At 35.1% G+C, this 21,688-nt stretch overlaps 1 protein-coding gene across 1 annotated transcript in view; it reads right to left on the reverse strand.

Moving 5' to 3' along the window:
- LTN1 (listerin E3 ubiquitin protein ligase 1) overlaps positions 1–21,688 on the reverse strand; it is a 51,784-nt gene that overhangs the window by 9,383 nt on the left and 20,713 nt on the right. The window contains exons 12-25 of the mRNA XM_010977385.3: positions 20,259–20,448; positions 19,526–19,765; positions 18,544–18,697; positions 17,361–17,505; positions 16,741–16,927; positions 14,943–15,102; positions 13,771–13,875; positions 10,171–10,313; positions 6,567–6,702; positions 6,234–6,378; positions 5,124–5,337; positions 4,393–4,630; positions 3,981–4,055; positions 1,300–1,486 (exon numbers count right to left, since the gene is read on the reverse strand). Coding sequence (XP_010975687.2) covers positions 1,300–1,486; positions 3,981–4,055; positions 4,393–4,630; positions 5,124–5,337; positions 6,234–6,378; positions 6,567–6,702; positions 10,171–10,313; positions 13,771–13,875; positions 14,943–15,102; positions 16,741–16,927; positions 17,361–17,505; positions 18,544–18,697; positions 19,526–19,765; positions 20,259–20,448 — 2,319 coding nt within the window. The remainder of the gene's footprint in view (positions 1–1,299; positions 1,487–3,980; positions 4,056–4,392; positions 4,631–5,123; positions 5,338–6,233; positions 6,379–6,566; positions 6,703–10,170; positions 10,314–13,770; positions 13,876–14,942; positions 15,103–16,740; positions 16,928–17,360; positions 17,506–18,543; positions 18,698–19,525; positions 19,766–20,258; positions 20,449–21,688) is intronic.

Consider the following 21,688-nt stretch of genomic DNA (forward strand, 5'->3'; position numbering starts at 1 on the left):
ATTCTCAGCTTTTTTTTAGGATTCCTCTAATTAGCGTTATTTAATGGGTTATGCTGGTTTATCTGTTCACAGCTCAGTTCAATTTCCAGGCTCAATAAATGCTGCTCTGCAATTCTGTGTGCCCCCTCCCCAACTCTGGCTTAATGGAAAAGATGACGTGTGGCCCCATTCCTAATTTCTAAACATAAGATAACAAGAAAAAATTCTTATACATAAAACTTCAATTGCTGCAACTTTTTAGAGATAAAAAATATTCTAAGAAATGAATGTAAAAGGCCAATAAGGAGCTCTTGAAATATATCATCAGCAAATTAGAACCAGCTCAGATCACAAACATAAGTGGGAGGCCTGAAAAGAAATACAATAACTGACACATCTAGATCAGTGCTGCCTCTGTAATTTGATTTTCCCCTTAGATAAACAAATGCAAAAAAAACCCCGCTATATTTACATATTCCACGGTATGGGTTATTAGCAACAACATAAATTACAACTAAGAATTCTGAAAAATCACATTGGAAATGAATGCCATATTTAGTCACTCTTTAAATATGAAGTGACTGTTTTTTTGTAGTGACCTGTCAAAGAAGCCACCTGCTTTATTCAGCTGATTCAATCAGTGTTTGAAACTTTTTAAGGTGGGGATCTGTCTGAAAGAATGGGGGGTGGGGGGGAGAGTAGATTTTTCCAGCTTCCTTCCAGGACAAGACCTCTTTTTCTTAAACATGAGACAACAGAGACATCTAGTGGCTACTGAAATAATTAAAGCCAAATAATTATATAGGATATTTTCATCATTCAGTGATAAGTTTCAATTACATATGGTAATATTTCATAGATATTTCTCTAAACACTAATTTTCAAATAAGAAAAATCTCCAATGATGTATTAACTGACATCTCCACAAGAGTCAGAAGTTGATCAAAGGAAAAAAATAGCAATATCCAATTCTTTTGAAACTATTACTACGGTTGCACAAAATTAAATTATAGAAATCTGGTTTCCTGCAATAAAAGGACTTGGTGTCTACATCCAGTTAGACAAACAGTTGATGTAAGCACATTCCAGAAATTAATTACTTTTACAAACTGTGTGTGTGTGTGTGTGTAAAACTGTGGGAGGGTGAGGAAGTAGAGACAGAAATAAATTTAGCAGAATGTTTGAAATTAGCCAGATAAGATTAGATTAAAATGTGAGGCATTTCCTCTTTTTTCTCCCAAAAGAAGGGAAAGCTAGGGGTTTAGGATAGTAACAGAGAAATACATATAAGACAGAACTGTCAAAAGTTGTCTTATTTACCTGAGATGAAGCAGCTTTGAAGAACGTAAGTATTAATTTCCAAGTGAGGAGATATCCCAAAACATAGCAGAAGTCTTCACTCAGTGGCTTAATAGTAACTATCTGTCCAACAGGAATACACCCCAAAACATTTTCTAGTAAGTCTTCTTGAGTGCTAAGGAGAGACATCAGTGCTGCCGGTGGTGACCTAAGAACAAATGATTAAACACCACAGTTTTCTTCATTAACTCATCCCTTAACAAACTGATATTATGTATAAATTTCAAGTATCTTAAGAAAATGTTTCTCTATTTTCCAAAAACCATTTTAAAAGTCCCCCTTTATAGATTCAATTTTGACTCATAATTTCACATGAAGCCAATCATAGAATCTGAAAGACATAAAATGTTATACAAATATATACATATTTTCCTATTTATAAATCTATAAATATGTAATATAAAATATAAAATTTTATATTTATAAATATATAAAACATGGACTCTAGAGGTTAGCACTTAAAAGACCCTTTTAGAAAACATATACTTCAGCCTTTTGTTTCACAGATAGAAAAAAAAATCACACAACCAGAGGGGCTAAATGATTAGTCTGAAGCCCCTCGGTTAGTCAGGGGAACCATTAGGGCTAACAAATCCTACCAGGCCACTTATCATCCTATAAAGGGTAAAAAGGTCGTAAGACTGGACGCCTTTTCAGCAGATTTAACATTCACATGAATCCATGACAATGTGAGTTAATTTTCCTCCTTACTGGAGTACGGTACTCATCAACACCTGGATGAGCTTACAAGATTCTCAGAAAGTGAAATACTTGTGTGTGTCTCCTGTCAGAGTCTCTTCTCTATGACATTCTAGCTCGGTTCTCTCCTTTCACCTCTGTGAGCTTTCTTCCTTGGTGGCTTCCCACAACCAGCCCATAAATAAGTCTTCTTCAAGCTTCTGCCTTTAAGTTCTCACCTTCACCACCACCATCTCACGTACCACCCCTTCTCTATTCCATACCAACAGTCACTAGATTTTACAAAGAACAGCTCTCCACTTTCCATACTGACCTCCATGCACTGCTGTAACTTCCAGAATGGTCTCCACCTCTGCTGGCTTCTTTGTACAGTTTGTGCTTTATACTATTGCCACAATCAGCTGGTGGTATCCCATCTTCTACCGAATAATGCCCCGATTCCTAGAAAATGTCATTCTGAAGGCCCTTCATTACCCTTCCAGCTTTACCTGCCACTATACCCTCCCTGCCTACTCCACATATACTCGTTCATTTATTCTTTTATTCAACAAATGAGCACTATTCCTGACTCTGTTTTAGGCCAAGAACCTGAATGCTGTGAATACAGTCAGGAATAAGAGACAAACATTTCTTCCTTCACAGAGCTTATATTCCAGTGGAAGAAGATATAGACAATTAAAAAAATGCCAAATAGCAACTACTCAGTGTTCCCCCAGCACATCCTGAACATTCATGCCTCAGTGCCTTTGTACATGGTGTTCCCATAACTTTCCCCTGCCCTGCTGAAATGCTACCTAACCTGAAAGGTGCAGCATAAATGCCTCTTCCTCAAGAGAAAGTCTTCCCTTCCTGGGCACAACAGTTGTGTCCTCCTAACATCCTAACCTTTTCCTCAGCACTTGGCATAACTGTCTTCTGTTATAGGGTAGTATCATCTAAATTAGATTATAAGCTCCTTACGAGATAGAACGTTTACTTCACAACGTATTCTCTCTTCAACATTTAATTAACACTTTGCACAAAGGGGTACTCAATAGATTTTTGAGTTGATATATTCCTTCCACAGCTACCATGTGGCTGAAGAAAGTTTTCACTAACAGCAGCAAACTGAAAATGATTTAGGAACAATTAAGAAGAGAGAGTTGGGGCAGGGGGAGGGTATAATTCAGTGGGAGAGTTCATGCTTAGCATGCAGGAGGTCCTGGGTTGAATCCTCAGTATCTCTATCAAAAAATAGTAATAAATAAATGAACCTAATTACCTTTCCCCCACTAAAAAAAGAAGAGAGAGTAACTGTCTTTTTGGGTGAACTCTAAATTTCATTCATATCTTACAAATAAATTCACAAGATCTGTTGAACAAATATATACTCCAATTTAGAGCTTTTGTACTGCTTCTGTCTTCTAAAGTCATGAAGATGGATTATAAGAATTTAATAAAATAAACTACATACGGTCTCCACTTATGATGGTTTGACTTACAATTTTTCAACTTCACACTAGTGCAAAAGTGATAAGCATTTAGTAGAAACCATACTACGAATTTTGACCTTTTCCCAGGCTGGCAATTTGTATGTAGTCTGATACTCTCTCATGATGCTGGGCAGTGGTGGCAAACTGCAGCCCCAGCAGCCACGTGATCAAGAGGGTAAACAACCAGTACACTCACAACCATTCTGCTTTGCAATTTCAATACAGTGTCAAGAAATTCCATGAAATATTCAACACTTTATCATAAAATTGGCTTTGTGTTAGATGATTTTGCCCAACTGTAGGCTAATGTGAGTGTCAGAGTACATTTAAGTAGGCTAGGCTAAGCTGATGTTCGGTAGATTAGCTGTATCAAATGCATTTTTGACTCAACACTATTTTTGACTTAACAATGGGTTTATTGGGATGCAATCCTATCATAAGTCGAGGAAGATTTGTATTAAAAAAACTTACAAGGCTGGTTCTTCTTCTTCATCTCCATAAGACTTTAGATTATCCTGATCATATTGTGGGAATTCAGGCATCAATCTGGAAGTTAGAATATTCTTTTAAATTATATTAAACTGTTCACTGTTAAATCATGCTTTAAAAGCAGAAAGACCAATACTTATTTTGTAACGAGTACATTTTTTACTAAGTTTTTTATGAAATAACTACCTATGGCCAGGACTATCTAAATGTAAACTGTGCGTGGAGAAAAGTGACCTAAACATGAAAAACTTGACATCCTTGTTACTGAAATACAATCAAGTTTACTTTCTTATTGTTTTCACTTTGACTCTTTTTAATGACGAAGAATTAAAACTAATATATGTTCTATTTTTTTAGACCATCGCGACATTGATTCAATTGAAAGAATTCTTACTTGTATAGCATATGATAAACAGCAATTTGCACAGGCCGAGCTCTGTAAAGAAGTAATGGGGCTAAAGTATTTAACAAAGTCTGGAGATATTCTGGCAAGTTTGTTTTTTGGCCAGCAACCAATCTTGGAGGGAGTTTTTGACTCAACAGTTGATCCTTTGGGATATATGTTAGTGTTTCACACATGGGCTTCAGCATTGCATTCTGAAAGGATGTTTCAGATGTATCTTTGCTTTCTCCTGATGACAAAAAGGAAAGGAACATTCACATCCCCAAACAAAGTGAGTAATATACAGCTTGACTGATTCACAGACAACTAAATGTTATTTAAGAAAATGAAATTAAAAACTTGACACTAAAGCACTCCTAACTAGGAACATGAATTGAATATACATTTCAGATATTCTCTGAACTACTCAGATAGTTCGGATACCTTAACTTTTTAATAACTTCTATGATCTCATTCTTAAAAAAAAATGAGGTTTGAGTTAAAATAATCTATTCATGTTATCTGAATTACAATTATTTTAATTTTCAATGGCCTTTGGATATTGTACCATTTTTTAATTCTTGTCTGTAAAGCAGAAGCATACATGATACTTCTGAGATACCTAGCTTTCTCTCTGGCTCTTTCACTATTTTATATTGTGTGACTTAAATATCCAAAGTTTTTTTTTTTTTCCCAACAAGTCATTTTCAATGAACCTCACTATGACTCCCTTTTTCACTTGCCTGTAACAGTCACCAAAAGAGGTAATAGCAAACTGTGGATCCCTTGGGAAAAAAATTCTTTCCATTCACTGATTAGATTTACAGGAAGGCTGCCAGTGGTATCCAGAGTTGTGGAATCAAAAAAAGCACTGAGTTCACAGGCCAAATCACAGCTGACACAGGCAAACAGTTGTACAAGTGGAACAGAATACAATGCCTGATTCTCATTTGTTGTCTAAAAAAACAAAAAGGAAATGGGTAAACAGACTTCTTCCAGCATACTATAAATCAAGGCAATAAAGAGAAGTGCCTTTCATTTCTCTACATTTAAAAATAAGAAGCAGTTGAAATATATAGTCTTAGGAGACATTTATATATTTTACATCAAAATAACTTTTTTTCAAATTAAGTATCAGGAATTAGAATTGATCCATTTATTTTGAAATTTTTTTTTTTATTTCTACAACCATAAAAGAAAATAATATCAGTTACCACTTACCAAGTTAAACACATTAAAAACCACTTTTATAATCTTCTTGGGAGCCCTACTAATTGGGTATTATTAAGTTACTTTAAAATAAGGAAACTGAGGCTTGACAAGGTAAAGTTTAATACTACACAGCTAACAGCAGGCAAAGCAGAGATTCAGACTAATTCAACCTTGACTGACTTGCTGCATCAGAGCCCACAAGTATTACACACCTGGTTGCTGTGGGTCATAAAAAGAACATCAGTTCCCCCTGAATCTGCCTAATTTTTAATGCATTACTCTGGCAATACTGAAACAGTACATTTTTAAGAATAACTTAATTAGAATCAAAAAGACCAAAAAAACTTGTCATGAAAACATAAAACCTTAAAGGGCTGTGCTGCAATATTAAAATGAGCTAATGAAGAGAACATTTTAAAAGCAGTTAGCAGATCTGGTTACTGAATGATACTGGCAGACAAACCTCAATCATTTTACTGTTCTGTCAAGTAGTAGCTGGTGAGGAATATATCTATAAAGTGTTTAAATATTTGCAAAGGAGCTAACGACAACCATCATTTAAAGAATATTAGTAAACAGTTCTAGTACAGAGATATGCACAAAGACCCAATAGGTGTGATGACGTTATCAGGTTAATTTACCTCCAACCAAGCCAACATGGAGCACATGATAAAGTCCCATTCACTCTCTGCCAAAGGAGATGAGCAGTATTTCAAAAACAAGGAAAGGAATCGGATTATTTCTATATTTACACCCAGTATCTCTGGACTTACTTCTGACAGATTGCTGTGATAAAGACAAAAACAAAACACTGAAGAATTATATACATTCAATTAGAAAAATGTAAATCTTATATACTTAGACTGACTTAAATGTCTTTCATCCTATTACTTTACAAAATTGTGACTATAAGATACACAATCTGAGTCCACTTCATATATAGAGGGAAAAACACAGTATAAAGTATTACCTACCAACTGAAAAGAAAAATATCTTCATGATCTTTCTTCCAGGTTATCAGAATTTTTAATATACCATGTAATAGCTCTCCATCATCTATCCCTCTGGTTTGCAGACAAGAATTGAAAATGGCAAGATGTCCGAAACCTCCTAAAGTAAAATTAAAAATTAAAAAATTAATTGTATTGTTACTATTAAAAAGAGAAACTCTACCTTGAAACAAGTTAAAAACTTTCTTCAGAAGTATTTAGGTTAAGAGCTCTAAAAATCAGGGCTTATATGAAAGAGTCAAATGAGCTTATAAATTCCAGAGGGCAGGGATCCTGTCTCCATACCCAGCACCCAGCACCCAGCACAGAAAATCAAGTGTGAAGAGGGGGGAGTGAATGACATTGTGCATTAGCTAACCTATGGTGTTTTATTGTAAAAAGTATGCCCTTTCTCATTTCTCTAATATCACTTGTTTGTTGCCCTTACAGCACTAATGTTTGTTTATTTATTATTATGTCAATTAGAAAGTAAGCTCCATGAGGGCAGGAACCCTGTCTGTGTTACTTGCCACTGTACATGTCCCCCTAGCACGATGCCTGAGATAAAGAGAAACTCATTTTGACTGACTGAATGAAGAATGAATAAGTGAACACATGGTACACTGCTAGATGCTGGGGAGATAAAGCTGAACAAAATCCAGTCCCTGACGGGACTCATCTAGCAGTCCTGGTGGACATAAAACAAAGTAGAATGCAAGAGGGCCAAAAAACTGAGAGCCCAGAACAGGAAACTAGGTCAAGTCAGAAAAGCCTTTCCAAAGTTGGTATATGGTATTTCACAGGCACAAAGTTCTAACAAAGTAACAGAATGTTCAAAGTTCAGGGCAGAAGCAAAACTGGTGAAACCGGAGAAACTGGTTGTGATAGATTGTAAGATGTCTTATAAGCCAAACTAAGGACTTAAGGTTTTTATTCTGTAGACAAAAGGAAACCAAGGAAAAAGCAAAAATAAATTAATGAATAATAGCAATAGTAATAATTTAATCTTCCTTTAAAGGCAAATAATTTTTTTCTTCTAATCTTCCTGACAAAATGTGAGGCTCAAGTTTAAATAGAAACAATTGATTTTCTAATAACGAAAAAATATTTGTTAGCTAACTGTTCCATCATTTTGGCAAGAAGAGCAAAATTGGCTGTCAAATCTCAAAAACGTTCCCCTTCCTGTTGCCCTCTGCACAGCTGGACAGTTTGTGGTTTGTGTGGATAGCACACAGTTGTGTGAACTGCAGCCCTGTCTCCTGCCCCTTCTCCCTCTCTGCCGTTCTTCAGTTATGACCTGTGCTGGAGAAATCACCTGCACTCCCGTTAGGTAATCCTCTCTTCTATGCACAGTCAGTTCACCTGCATCTCTGTTCCAGAACTGCAATCCCAACCTAATCCCACAGTTTAACTATGTAAGTGAACTCAACAGTAAAGCTTAATGCCACAAAAATTTATTTATAACATCAGCTGACCCTTCATGCTACCAGGGTAATTCTTTTTGACTGTTTGTTGATGGACACACTCCTTTTCCACTATTTCAGACTTCTACTGCCTTTAACATCCACAATCCAGTTTCCACTTATTAAATGACCTAGACAGACATGAAGACATGAAGTTCCCAGGCCCCTCTCCATCTCCATCTCCATCCATCCTACACCTCTCTTCATCTTGTCTCCTCCTATATATACATGACTGGTATCTTCTGACTACTCTAGATTCTATCCTACATGCCCTCCCCTCTCATCTTCTCAGTGGGAACTATCATCAATTATTCCCTGTCTCTATTTTCTATTCCTCCCCCTCCCCAGCAACATGTATTTCCCCTTTGACTTTGTGTTCACCTCCAGCTTTCACCTCTTTGTACACTCCTTCCCGCCAAACACTCAGAATAGACTATCTGCCTCCACTTTCTCACCACTATCATTCCAACAATGTCAAAGCCAATAGACACTTGTCAGCGCCTAATTTTACTTGCCCTTCTGTGGCATTTAATGGCTGATGAATATTACCTAAAACTCTTCCTTTGCTTCTCTTTATCTTTAGTTCTTATTCTCAAGTGTCCCTCCACCCACTACCCCTTAAATCTACTGCTAGTGTTCCCTTGATATTCTTTCCACTCTTCATTCTTGCTGAACAAGCTCATCCTCATTTACAGACTATACTGCCACCTGCATGACATGGGCTTTGGAAGCAGCATTTCCATCTAGCCAATAGCTATTGCTTACTGACAATCTCCATTTGAATAGTTATTCCATAGCCATCTTAATCTATTGTGTCTAAAACTGAACATTAGCTGCCTATACACCTTTTCCATCCTCCTCCCAACCCTCAAGTCTCCTACAGAGCTTCCTATAAGGCCTAACAATACTTCCATCTACCCAATTCAGAAGTACAATCACAGAGACCCATCAATTCTATTTCCTGTCTCTTTCATTTCCATCTCTGCTCTTCCATTTGTGCCTTGATTCAAGTTCTCTATTTCTCATTATGATTATTCCAATAGCTCCCTATATGGTCTTCTACCCCTAAACTCTCTTCTCTCACATCCACCCTATACAGTTAGCAAAATAATCTTTCTAATATAAATGTGATAAGTCTTACTACTCTTCTACCTAATTTGGGCCAATAACTCCTTACCTCCTACCACTTAAAGTCCAAACTCCTTAGCCTACAAAACTAGGCCTTTATGATCTGTTCCCTGCCATTTCTCAAAATCCATATTCTTCTGCACTGTAATACTCTTTGTCTCCAACTTTCTACCTTAAATGCCAACCCAAATGAACTATCTGTATTCTTCTATGTTTGTGTGTACCTGAAATGCCCTTCCCCAACTATGTCCATATGGCAAACTATCCTTCATCACTCAGTTGAAGTATTTCTCTTTGTGAAATTGCCACTGACATCTCAAAGCAAAGGGGAAAACTCCTTTTCTTCCACTTTCACACATACGACATCTTACTGCTCCATCAGCTACCATTTAACTCTACGTCTGTCTTCTCTACAAAAGAAACTGTCACATAGCCAGGGCTCAATAAGTGTTTATTCAATTAATAAATAAATGAACTAATAGAGTAGAGAGTATCCAAAAAGTTTAAAACATAACAAAAGCTATTCCCTCTTTTGTCTTTATGAGTGCATCATTGGTTGACTGAAAAAGCTATATATGGAAAAGAAATGATTGGAGGGTTATCAGTGGTTGTAAATCTTCCCTTAAGGCTCTAGCATTTCTGTACTGCAAAATGGTAACAGCCACTCTCCAATGACACTCATCCTACTGAATCAACTTGTTTTGTAGCAAGAGTATAAATTAGGAAAAATCAGCTATAATTCATCTCTGCTAGATGTGGATTAAGATACTAAGAAATACTTCTTTTTGGCAGGGAAGGGTGTAGCTCAGTGGTAGAGCACGTGCTTAGCATGGACAAGGTTCTGGGTTCAATCCTCAGTACCTCCATTAAATAAATAAACAAATAATCAAACAAATCAACCAACCTAACTCCCTCCCAAAATTTTTTAAATTAAGAAATACTTTTTTCACTTCAAGCAATAATTAAATTAATAAAATATTTATTACCAAGCAACTAACCATTAGTACTGCAAACATCTTCCTTGGTCCAGGCCAAAAGGGCAGGGATACACTGAGCAATGAATTCTTTCTTGTCTTCTTTTGACAAAAATGGACAGAGACTTTGAATGGTATGCATATTACCTTCTGTTAGTGGAAAAAAACTGTTTAAAGGAAAAAAAAAAAGGTATGAATTATATTTATTCTAAATTTTCAGTTATTTCAGAAAACTCCTCTTATCTAGACTAGTCAAAAAGACTAATATTTCCACAATATAAAATAATTGTATAGAAAAAAAAAAAAAGAAAAGAAACTATGAAGAGATTGACAATTGTTGATGCTGGATGATGAAACTATGGATATTTTTTTTCCTGCTTCTTTTTTACATTTTTTTTTAAATAAGCATTGTAACTTGCCCCATTTATGATTTTTTTAAATTATACAAACAATACATGATTATGCTCTAAGAGTCAACTGATTCAATTTAAGCAGCACCAGTTGCATGTCCTTTGTATGAACTAGTATTTATATATGTGCATATATATAGTTGGGTTTTATTTACCTATGTGTTGTATTATTTGCCACTTATATACTTAGTAGATGGTTTTATGTCAGAAATGTAGGTATAAAGTATTCCTTTTATTTTAAAGCTACATAACTAAATCAAAAACAAAACCAAAAATATTGCACAGTATAATTTAACTATTTCCCTATTAGTGAACATTAAGGTTTCTGCCCCCAAATTTTTATTCTTACAAATAACGCTGTAATAAATGTCCTTGAGCAGATACAATTCTGCATATGCGCAAATACCTCTTTAGGCCAGATTCCTAGAAGCAGAATTGCAGAAATCAAAGGATTTGAATGTATTATATTTTGATAATTTCAAACTGGTTTTCAAAAAAGCATAATCAAGTTTACATTTTCACCAAAAATGTACAAGTTTGACTGTTTTGCTGCACATTTAATGAATCTTTTTAAAATTCCTGGCAATATGGCAGATAAAATGTACTACTTTTAATTTGCATTTCTGTCACTATTAATAAGGCAAATCCTTTCATATTTCACATTTCATAAATGAATTACCTTTGACTATTTCACCTATGAATTACCTGTTCAAGTCCTTGACACATGCTTCACTTTGAATAGTTTTATTAAGAAAAGCTATTTATATATTATGGATATTAATTCTTAATATACAAATTTTTCTTCCATTTTGCCACCATTTAACCTTTGCTTACTGTATTTTTATCATACAGAAGTTTCCTTTTTTTTTCCTTTTTTAATTGTGGTAAAATATACATTATATAAAATTTATTATAAGTGTACAGTAGTGTTAAGTTCATTCATACTGTTGTGCAGCTTATCTCCAGAACTTTTTCATTTCACAAAACTGCAACTCTACCCATTAAATAAGAATTCCCCATCTCCTTCCCCTCAGCCCCTGGCAACTACCATTTTACTTTCTGTCTCTATGAATTTGACTATGCTAGGCACCTCATATACTTGGAATCATTCACTATTTATCTTTTTGTGACTCATTTATTTCATTTAGCGTAATGTCCTCAAGGTTCATCCACATTGTAGCATGTCAGAATTTCCTTCTTCGTAAGCAGAATAATATTCCATTATATGTATATACTACATTTTTGTTTATCCATCCATCTGTTGATGGGCACAAAGTTTTATTTTTACAAAATCAGATATCTATCATTTCTTCTACAGATTCTGGATTTTTGTGCTTTGCTTAAAATCTTCCCTATGCCAAGATTATACAGTCTCTTATTTTCCCCTAATACTTTTACAGATCTGTTCTTTTTAGCTTCCATCTGGACTTCACTTTTACGTAAAATGTAAGGGAGTAGGTCTCCCCTTTTTTTCAAACACATATCCAGTCTTCCTAACATCATTTATTATTGACTCATCTCACAATTTGAAAGAACACTTGTATCAAAAACTAAATTCTCATATATGTGCAGATTAGTTTCTGGACTCTTATGTTCTGATCCAGTGATCTGCCCATTCACCAATCTCATAATGCTTAATTACTGTACTGGTAGGGCAAATCCTTTTCACTTTTCTCTTTCATAACTCTCCTAGCTATTCTTGAACATTTTTTCCTTCAAATGCATACTATATTTAACACAGTTTGTCAAGCTTTTCAAAAATGTTGCTGAAATTTTGACTGAGATTACATTGAAATTATAGAAACAACCATTTTTTAAAAATTATCTTCTCTTGTGATCTTTACTTGGGTTTTTTGGGGGGTGGGGGAGTTGTTACATTTATTTCTCGGTATTCATAGTTTTATTGTCATTGTGAACAGAATCTCTTTTTTCCTATGCCTTTTTAAAATTGATTATGACCGGTGAATAAGAAAGATACTGATTTTTGTATGTCAAGTACATATCCATTTCATTTGTAATTAGTTCTAACAGTTCTTTAGTTAATTCCCTATGACTTTTATAATTAGAAAAAATTTTTAAATTATACTGAATAAAAAAGCTAGTATCAAAAGATCACATGCTGTATGATTCCTATATATAACATTCCTAAATGATAAAATTATCTAGAAAGAGAACAGATTAGTGGTTGCCAGAGATGAGAATGGGAAGAAGGGAGGTGGCCATGGGAAAAAAGGGTAACACAAGGTGATCCTTACGAAAAAACTAGTCTATATCTTGGACTGTGGTGGTGGTAACACAAGATTACACAGAACACACACAAAAACACGTAAGTGCAAGTAAATGTGGTCAGTGGATTGTATCAACGCCATCTTCTTGGTTGTGAAATTGTACTAAAGTTATGCAAAATGATACCACTGGCAGAAACTGAAAGGTACATGGAATTTCTTTGTATTTCTTACAACTGCATGTGAACCTATAATTCCCATTAATAATTGAATTCAAAATAATAAATTAAAAAACTAAAATAAGATTAAAACAAAAATTTAACTTAAGATTCTAATTCTACTGTGCCAAAATACATGTGTAAACATATATAGGTATAAATATATATGTATAAATATACATACATAATTTCAGAATTCTTCTTGGTGAATCAGTTAATTCAAAATGCCTCAGTAAATTTCAGCTAAGTGTTTAATCTGAATGCTCAGCTTCTCTAGTATAATTAACTCCAGCAAATCTCTAGTATGTCCAACTCTATTTCTTTGTCCTAAGAACACATCTATTGCATTTTTAGAATAAACTTCAATAGGATGATCCTTATTTAAGAGAAGATAAGTAACTTTCCTTATCACTTCCATACAGCAAATAAAGTAATGGAAAAAGGATGTTGGGGAGGGGAAAATAATAGATTCTGTCGGAGAGATTTCTGAGGAAAAGAGAACAACTTTATGAAATGCTAATTGTTTAAAACAAGTATCCAATTTCACAACAAAATTTTATAAGGTTTAAAATGCTTATTTAAAAAGGTGTGTTCCTCAACCTAAAACAATTAAAATTGTTTTTATACTCTTTAAGTCTCATTTTTTTAATTTAATTTTCTCATCTCCTAAACCTTGATTTCCTGATTCATTAAATTTTTTTGTTAGTTTAGAGTTGTCAAAGTAACCAACCATAGTAAATTTCAAAATAAAAATATTTTGAATACGAATACCCTTCTTTTCTCCTATAATGCCATTTTACTTCATCAGATGAAACACTTCGGGAAAGGATCAACTTAGCAATGATAAGAGACCAAAGGGTGCCATTCTCCCTGGATCTAAAAAAGGGAAAAAAAAAATCCATTTTGAGAGTGCACTTAAGATTTTTTAACACTGTTACCTGGATTCCTTTTACAGAATTAAATAAATTGTTTTGTGAGGGTATCATTTCACACAGTCCTTCTGCATCCAAACAGCTGCTGTTACCAAAAGGATTGGGAACTTAGGCTTCCAACACCCTTCATAACTGGTACTGGGCTCTCATCCCAAGGCAATCCCAAAGCCCCCTCAAGTCCTGACAGAGGACATAACCTTAAAGAATAGGCTTGAGGACCAGAGGCTGCAGCTGCAAGGAAGACATCTCCCAGAGGACACTGAGGGTGGCAGCAAGTTGAAGAATCAAAGAGCTATTAATATTTGCTGAGGCAAGTTCTGAGTGTTAAGTATGTGGAGTGGGATTGTAGAGGAAAACCTGGGGCCTCTGATTTTCAAAGAAGCGTATGAAAAATACTACAGGCAAGTGAAAAACTCTTCAAGAGAAAGCAAGTCAACATAGTAATTTCAATAAGCTAAGTATCTAACTGCTATAAACTCTACAACGACTCTGTTTTCATACCTACTTCCTCATCTAAGGGAGAAGGTTTGTGGTTATGATATTAAGACACACCTGCAACAATATGCAAGGTGAAAAGGTTAAACTTGAGAGTAGTGGAAGGATGGGTCACATATGACAAATTAAAACAACTTCTACAGGTTTTCATTTCTTTCATTGTCATCTGCCCCTTGAATGTATTTATTGATTTAATAAAACAGGCAAAGTCCAAATATCTCCCCAGAAGAGTAAATCAAGTACTTAGTGTCCACAAAGTATTCATTATTAAAAATTGGGTTTAGTTGTGGGGGAGGGCATAGCTTAGTGGTAGGTAGAGCACATGCTTAGCATGCCCATGGTCCTGGGTTCAATCCCCTGTACCTCCATTGAAAAAAAAAAAAAAAGAATTGGGGTTAATTTAAATCAACCTTCTGATTCAAAGATTACCATCAAGTGGGCTTACTCTTTACAGACACAAAGCCATTAACTAGCAAAATAGTCATTAAAAAAATGGAAATTGAAAGGGATTCTTACCTGTTAAATAACAGCTGCAAAAGGCCAGAAGTATTACCAAGTCCACATAAGTTATCATATGTAATATTCATTTTCTGAAGCATTTCACAAAATCCAGTTAGAAAAACAGGTGGATTGTCTAATTCTTCATACCACTGCAACGAATAGAGCAGTTCTGCAACTGACAGAGTGGACAACACATTATTGAGTGTACCTGGTGAGCAGACCTTTCAATTGTTTTCACTTCTCTGCCCCATTTTCTAACATCGCTGTGCCCACTAATTTCAAAATATCTATGAGCTGATTTTCAACTCTTTGATGTTCAATGACAATGAAAACTGAGAATATCTGATACAAAATACCACTCCTCTCCCAAACCTTACTCAGTTCCTTTTCTGATTAGTTTAGAATGTGACAGGGATCTGCATTATCAGAGATACAGGAAGAACTTCCTACTATTTTTGCCACAAACGGTAAGAAGTTGCATCCAGGATAAACAACTATGAGATCCAAGACTTGAGAAGTTTAAGACAATGTGTTATGAAATGGGAGCAAGCATGATACGGTAAACAACAGGGCACGGGCCTCAATGACAGACTAGTCTGGATTCAAATAAGCTGTACACAGGTCATCAACTAGGACACTACAAATCTACCTCACGGGACTATTGGGAGAATCAGGTGACCGAGTATCACTAAACCTGGCCTATCACAGGTTTTTAGTCACAACTCTCCTTTATAAAGCCAGGTATGGATTTTGGAGTCAGGAGACTTGAAACCTGGCTCAAAATTTAATCCCATCCCTTGCAAGCTTCAGATAAGAAAGTCAGCAATAATACCAGCAATGATAGGGTTAATGAGAAGATTAAATGCATAATGCTGTCAGTTTGTAATTAGTAACATAATTAACAAAAATAAATTATTACAAAAATTCCTACTCTGGGGGAAAGGGTGTATAGCTCAGTGGTAGAGTGCATGCTTAGCATGCACGAGGTCCTGGGTTTAATCCCTAGTATCTCCATTTAAATCAACAAACAAATAAATAAATAAAACTAATTATACCTCACTCCACCCCCAAAAACTTACTAATTTCCAGAGTTTTTTTTGGACAGATTCACTCTGTGAGTAAAGTAAACTGCAGGCAAACTTCCTTGACCTCAGCTGCACATGGAGCTGGCTCCCTGTAAGGTGTCCCCGTTTTCTTCCACAGGGTGAAGACTCTCCTCCACTAATAACTGTACTCAGCTGAGGGCTCACAATCAAGACTGACACAGGAATTGTACAAGTCCTCCACCCTTCCTACCATTCTGTACAGGTCACACTGCTACCTACAATTCTACATCATTTCCTGGAATGGGGGAATTTTTTTTAATCCTCCTAAAATTCAACTGCTTACCCTCCACCTGCTGGGAAAAAAAAAATTATAGCCCTATAAAAAGGCAGAGTGATTCAAAAATTAATTGAAAATTCAGAATCTTTGATGAAACACAAAACTCACTTAACCAATTTCTTTAGGGTCATGTGCCACAGGATCTGCTGAGACTGATGTCATGCCAGCTTGAGTAACTGACCTTATACCAAATTCTGCCCCACGGCTAACAAGATTAGAGCAAGGTATTAGTATGCTGCCATCCAATTCACAATTTAACATTCAGCTCTTACATGGCCTCAAGTTTCTCATCAGTAAAATCAAGAACTGAAGATTCTTGAATCTTTAAAGATTTAAATTGCAGTATAATCAAAATTATTTCAAAATTACACCATGATTATTTCAAAATATGTATTTATATGTGTATATCTGAATGCTCATATATACTTACTTATTTCCTCAAGCTCATTATTTTCTAGGACTATTTCCTTTTTCAGTGCAACTAATATCATTTTGCTCAATAATGCTGAAGTACACAAATGGCTGGGAAGTTTCTTTGTATCTTGTTCTTTAAAATCTGTTTTGAAACACTCATAATTCAAACTCAGTCTTCCTTCTAAAAGAGGTCTATGCAACCACTGTAAAAAGAATACATTACATTATATACAAAGTCATTCAACAGACTAAATTATTTACTACCTATGCAATTAAGACAGGGAACAAAAATGAAGTTATTAGAATATTTTCAAAATGTTATCATAATAAAGTTATTGCTAATTTATTAGTAAAACCACAGAAGTTTGGTTTCCACTAAGAAAATTATCAACATGTGTATTTCTTTAAGACTCTTTCAGGAACAGAACTAGATCTATTCACCTTGTACCACAGCAACTGCTGAGTGTCAACTGGTTGTCTTGCAAACAGCAAAAATATGACTATTCAGAGACAGAAAGGCTAAGTAAGATACTCATCTCATTTACTTCTTTTTCCTTCCCCAGAGTATAACAAAAATATTTAAGCTTGCATGAAATTCAAACTTCAGAATAAAGCACTCTGTAATCTCAAACATACCTGCATTGGAAGAGACTGTCTCATCTTTTCCCATTCACTGTTGTCTGGCATTACACTTCCAATATAAACTCTCAGAAGATAAGTATCTTCACTCTCTAGAAGCGCATTTAGCAAATCATCAACAGCAGACAAGAGGACCTGAAGACTGAAAATAATGTGAAGAACTTAACTGCTGTAGTTATGCTATGACCAATTTGAACACCCTGGTACACATTAAATACTCTATGGCAGAGAATAGCTTACCTGAACAAAAAGACAGACATAAAGGTAAATGACCCCTCTGCCCTCCCCCTGTGACATACACACAAGCAAAGAGGGGATTTAATCTAATAGTTATCACTTGAAATTGAGTGCTCCTTCTATTTCAGAATGAAAGGGACATGACCTATTTCAGATCAGTTATCTCTGAAATACAGCTACTTTGTTCCATGAAAAGAACATGATGGTCAAAAAAAGATTTACCCCAAACCCAGTAGCTCTGGATGCAGTCTCTCGGTTTTCACTTTTATATATGGATTTAGGTATGACATGTGAAATATGTTTGCAATCAATCCCCTACAACAGTGGCTACTAGACCCCCCCCAAAAAAAAATAAACAATGAAGACCAGTCACTGTCTGTGATGGCCAAGAGAGGTTATGATTACAATCCACACCAGCCTAAGACAGGGTAGCAGCATTACCACATCACTGACCATAAATTAGGAGTCTGGGTGCAGTCTGCTGAGCAGCTCGTGTTCAGTGATGGTCCCTTTGCTGCCCTCTCTGAAGACAGCGGGCAGAGTGTGATTCCAGCAGACTGCAAGACCAGGGATGGGCAGGGCCTGGGTCTCCTCTGGCCAGTGTTACAGCCCTAGCAACTAGCACAATTCCTAACCGAGAACTTGCTCAATAAATACCGGTTGTATGAACAAATATGACTGAAAAAATGCAAAAAAAAAAAAAAAGGAAGAAAAAAAAATTAGGAGTCCAGCAGATATGCTACAACAAATCATTTTCAATTAACTGAGTATAAATGGATGATAATTAAAACAAAATCCTTCTGGAAAAATCTGTTTGGATCTTCTCTTAGAACCCTACAGATTTCTTACATAACAAGTCATTTTTCAAAGGCACTCATGGAATCTTAAGGATAATGATAAATTATTAAAGAGATATTGTTTAACTAAGCACAAAAAAGGGTACCTTTTGATATCCAAAGATGAAGACTGAACTTGGTTCTTCAGCCACAGAGCAGACAAACATAGGAAGGTACTCTGTTTATATGTGTCGCCAGTTTGATGGACCAATACATTCACACCAGAAAGCCAAGTATTTTTCAGTTTACAGATAAGAAAGTCTAAAACCAAGATGTCAACAGTAATTTGTATCCCTCTGAAGTTACTATAATCAGTACAAAATGAAAGAACTCATTGTAGATCTGAGATTATTAAGGTAGCATTAAGAAAACATAAAATTACTATTCAGATGCCAAAACAAAATAACTATGTCATAGATACGCAATAATACAAGCTAGCTCATGTCATATAAAATGTAAGAATAGTAACATTTTTAAAGTTAGCTTTTTTCTGCTCTGAACTTATTTATAAGAAAGTTGTCCTTTTGGAAAATTGAAAAATATTATATACCTTTTCCAAATAGAGAAAGTAGTATTAAAGAAAGGGTTGGGGAGGAGCACTCTCCATCAATAGTAGTTTTTAATATTCCTTTCGTAAATAAGTCTGAATTAACCCATAGGACACAAGGAATATAGTCCTCAGAACGGTAATCTCAATTTCATTTTAATATACACCAGGATTAAATGTTTTTAACTATTAGAGGAGATATTAATATCCCCTGTATGAATACAGAAACTGAGGCATCAAAAAATTAAGTAACTTGCCAGAGCTACTGCATGAAGCAGCTAAGATTCTAACTCATCTATCCAACTCATCTGTCCCCTTCCAAAACTGTCTCCTTGAAAACAAGTAAGAATTTTAGATTAAATGTCTACATATATCTGTAGCTTGTTTTCTAAAACTGGAAGTGCTTAAGATCTGTAGCCCTTTACTCAAAATGCTTTCAACTTTCAAACATATTATGATTCAATTAATAAAGCCTGGGCACTTACACTATGAAGATCAGAGCCGGAGATTCCCAACAAAACATTTGAGCAGTAGGCTATTACCTGGCAAATGTGTTTTTTCTTTGCTCTGAGCACATAACTGAAAGAGAGTTAATAATAAATCTTCAGCTGATGGCATTAGCAAGCATCCTTTTGCTGAGCTGAAATAGTTATAGGCCACATCACAGATAAAAGACACTGATGAGTCATTATTTTCAGCTTCTGAATATTTCTTTGCTTTGGATAAAGTTTCATGAAGTTTAACAATAATTCTTTCAACATATACTTCTCCAATCAAGTAATCTAAGAGAAAAAAATTCAAACAGACAAAATATAAAAAAATATTAACAGTGTATTTTTTAATACTTTACTCTGGGTTAAAATTTCACCTTGGTCTTTCTGTGTGTGTGTGTGTGTGTGTGTGTTTTTAAACTGTGTTTATATATTACATGAAATAGAATTGTATCAAAAAATCAATCTGTTCTCTCTTTCATAAAAACCTTCACATCAAAAAGAAGTTTTAAATTAAGTTAAAAAAAAACAATGCTTGACAAAATAAGAGTGAACAGATAAATTCACTAAAGCTAAAGCAAAATCCTTTAAAATATAAAGCCAAAAGTATTAAATACCTTCCCAGTCATGCTATTTAAGGTGCTTAGAAAATTAAGTTATCTGAATGAACAAAGTCTTGTTATTCTCAACTAATACTACGCAAACTGAGCAGCAAGGAATCCCCCAAAAAGGTGGAAAAATTACTCCCTCCCTACTGAAAAACAAAAGCCGTATTTTTACCTACCATTTTGAACATGTTGGGATAATACTAAGCTTAAAAGAGTCCATTTTTCTGAGAAGTAAGATTCAGAAGATACTGTGGATTCCAAGTCCTTATTACAAAGATGATCTGCCAAGGCTACCAATTTCTCTCCAAGGATATCTCCTTTTAGCCAAGGAGTTACTAAAGCATATTTACCTGAACTAGAACATGCCTAAAACCACAAAGTTAAAGCAAAGATTAGAAGCAAGATCAAAAAGTGTATCTGCCCAAAATAAGACTTGTACCATACTGCCCCCCTTCACCATCACAGCCCCAACATTATCACCCACTCCTCCTCCTCAAGTTTTAAGGAAGCTGGTATCTTCAGTACTCCCCACGAAGCCTTGCTTTGTAAACGTCCATGCTTTGTTCATGCTATCTTCCCGACCATAAAATATTCCCCCTCTTCTTTATTTATCAAAATCACATCCACTACTTGAGAATCAGAAGAAATCCCACCTGCTTTATGAAGTCTCCCTCATCCATGCCAGCCCATACTCATCACTGCTTTTCTCTGAATTTCTAGAGCACTTACTGGATTGTATTATTATTTATAATGTTTCATCTGTGTTTGCCTTGTTTCCAATGAGATTGTAAGTTCCTTGAGAGCAGAGACTGTCTTAAACTTCTTTGATACCTGCTATCAACACTGCAGATATGTTCAATGAATAATGAATGGATGAACTTTAAAGACAGATTTTAAAATGCTCTATAAATATTAAATTTTTGTTCATTAATTTTGCTAAAATTAAAGAACAATTAATATACAATAGTGGTAAATTACTTTAATATGAAAAATGGGACTCATTTTTCCCCAAATTCTCTGAAATAGTTACTGGGGCCAGATATCTGACAGCACCTGGTTTATTTTCATGGGGTGGGAAAGCAAGGAAAAAAACTGTAAATCCACCCCCAAAAGCATGGTGATCCATGTTCCCAGAGCTTCTTTTGCTTTAAGGGCTGAGAAGAAAGGAATTTGCAACTTGGTTCATTTCAAAGCAATCTGGAAAAAAAAAAAATCCAAGTGCGGATTGGGTAGTGCCTGAAAAACTATTTACTTCTTTATTTAAAAACTTATAGGTAACCAGAGCTTTTATTTTAGCTTTACCACTATCCTGGCTTTATGACCTTGGACAAATCTCTTAACCAACCTGGGTCTATTTCCTAGTTTTAAAAAATGAAGATTAACTCGGAAAATCTCTAAGCTCCTTTTCTGGTTACAAAATTCAGGCTTGTTTTTAAAGAAGCTGACTTTAGGGCTCTGCTCATAAAGTTTGGGGTTGCATAAGAACAAGAAAAACTAGAAGTCAGGTAATCATAATACTGGCTGTCCTAAGATAACTTATTCAGTAAAACAAGTTATTTTATAGAATCCTACAGACTCCAGAAAATCAACTTCTGAATAAAACATT

Source organism: Camelus dromedarius, chromosome 2, assembly GCF_036321535.1.
Source record: "Camelus dromedarius isolate mCamDro1 chromosome 2, mCamDro1.pat, whole genome shotgun sequence".
NCBI classification, from domain to species: domain Eukaryota; kingdom Metazoa; phylum Chordata; class Mammalia; order Artiodactyla; family Camelidae; genus Camelus; species Camelus dromedarius.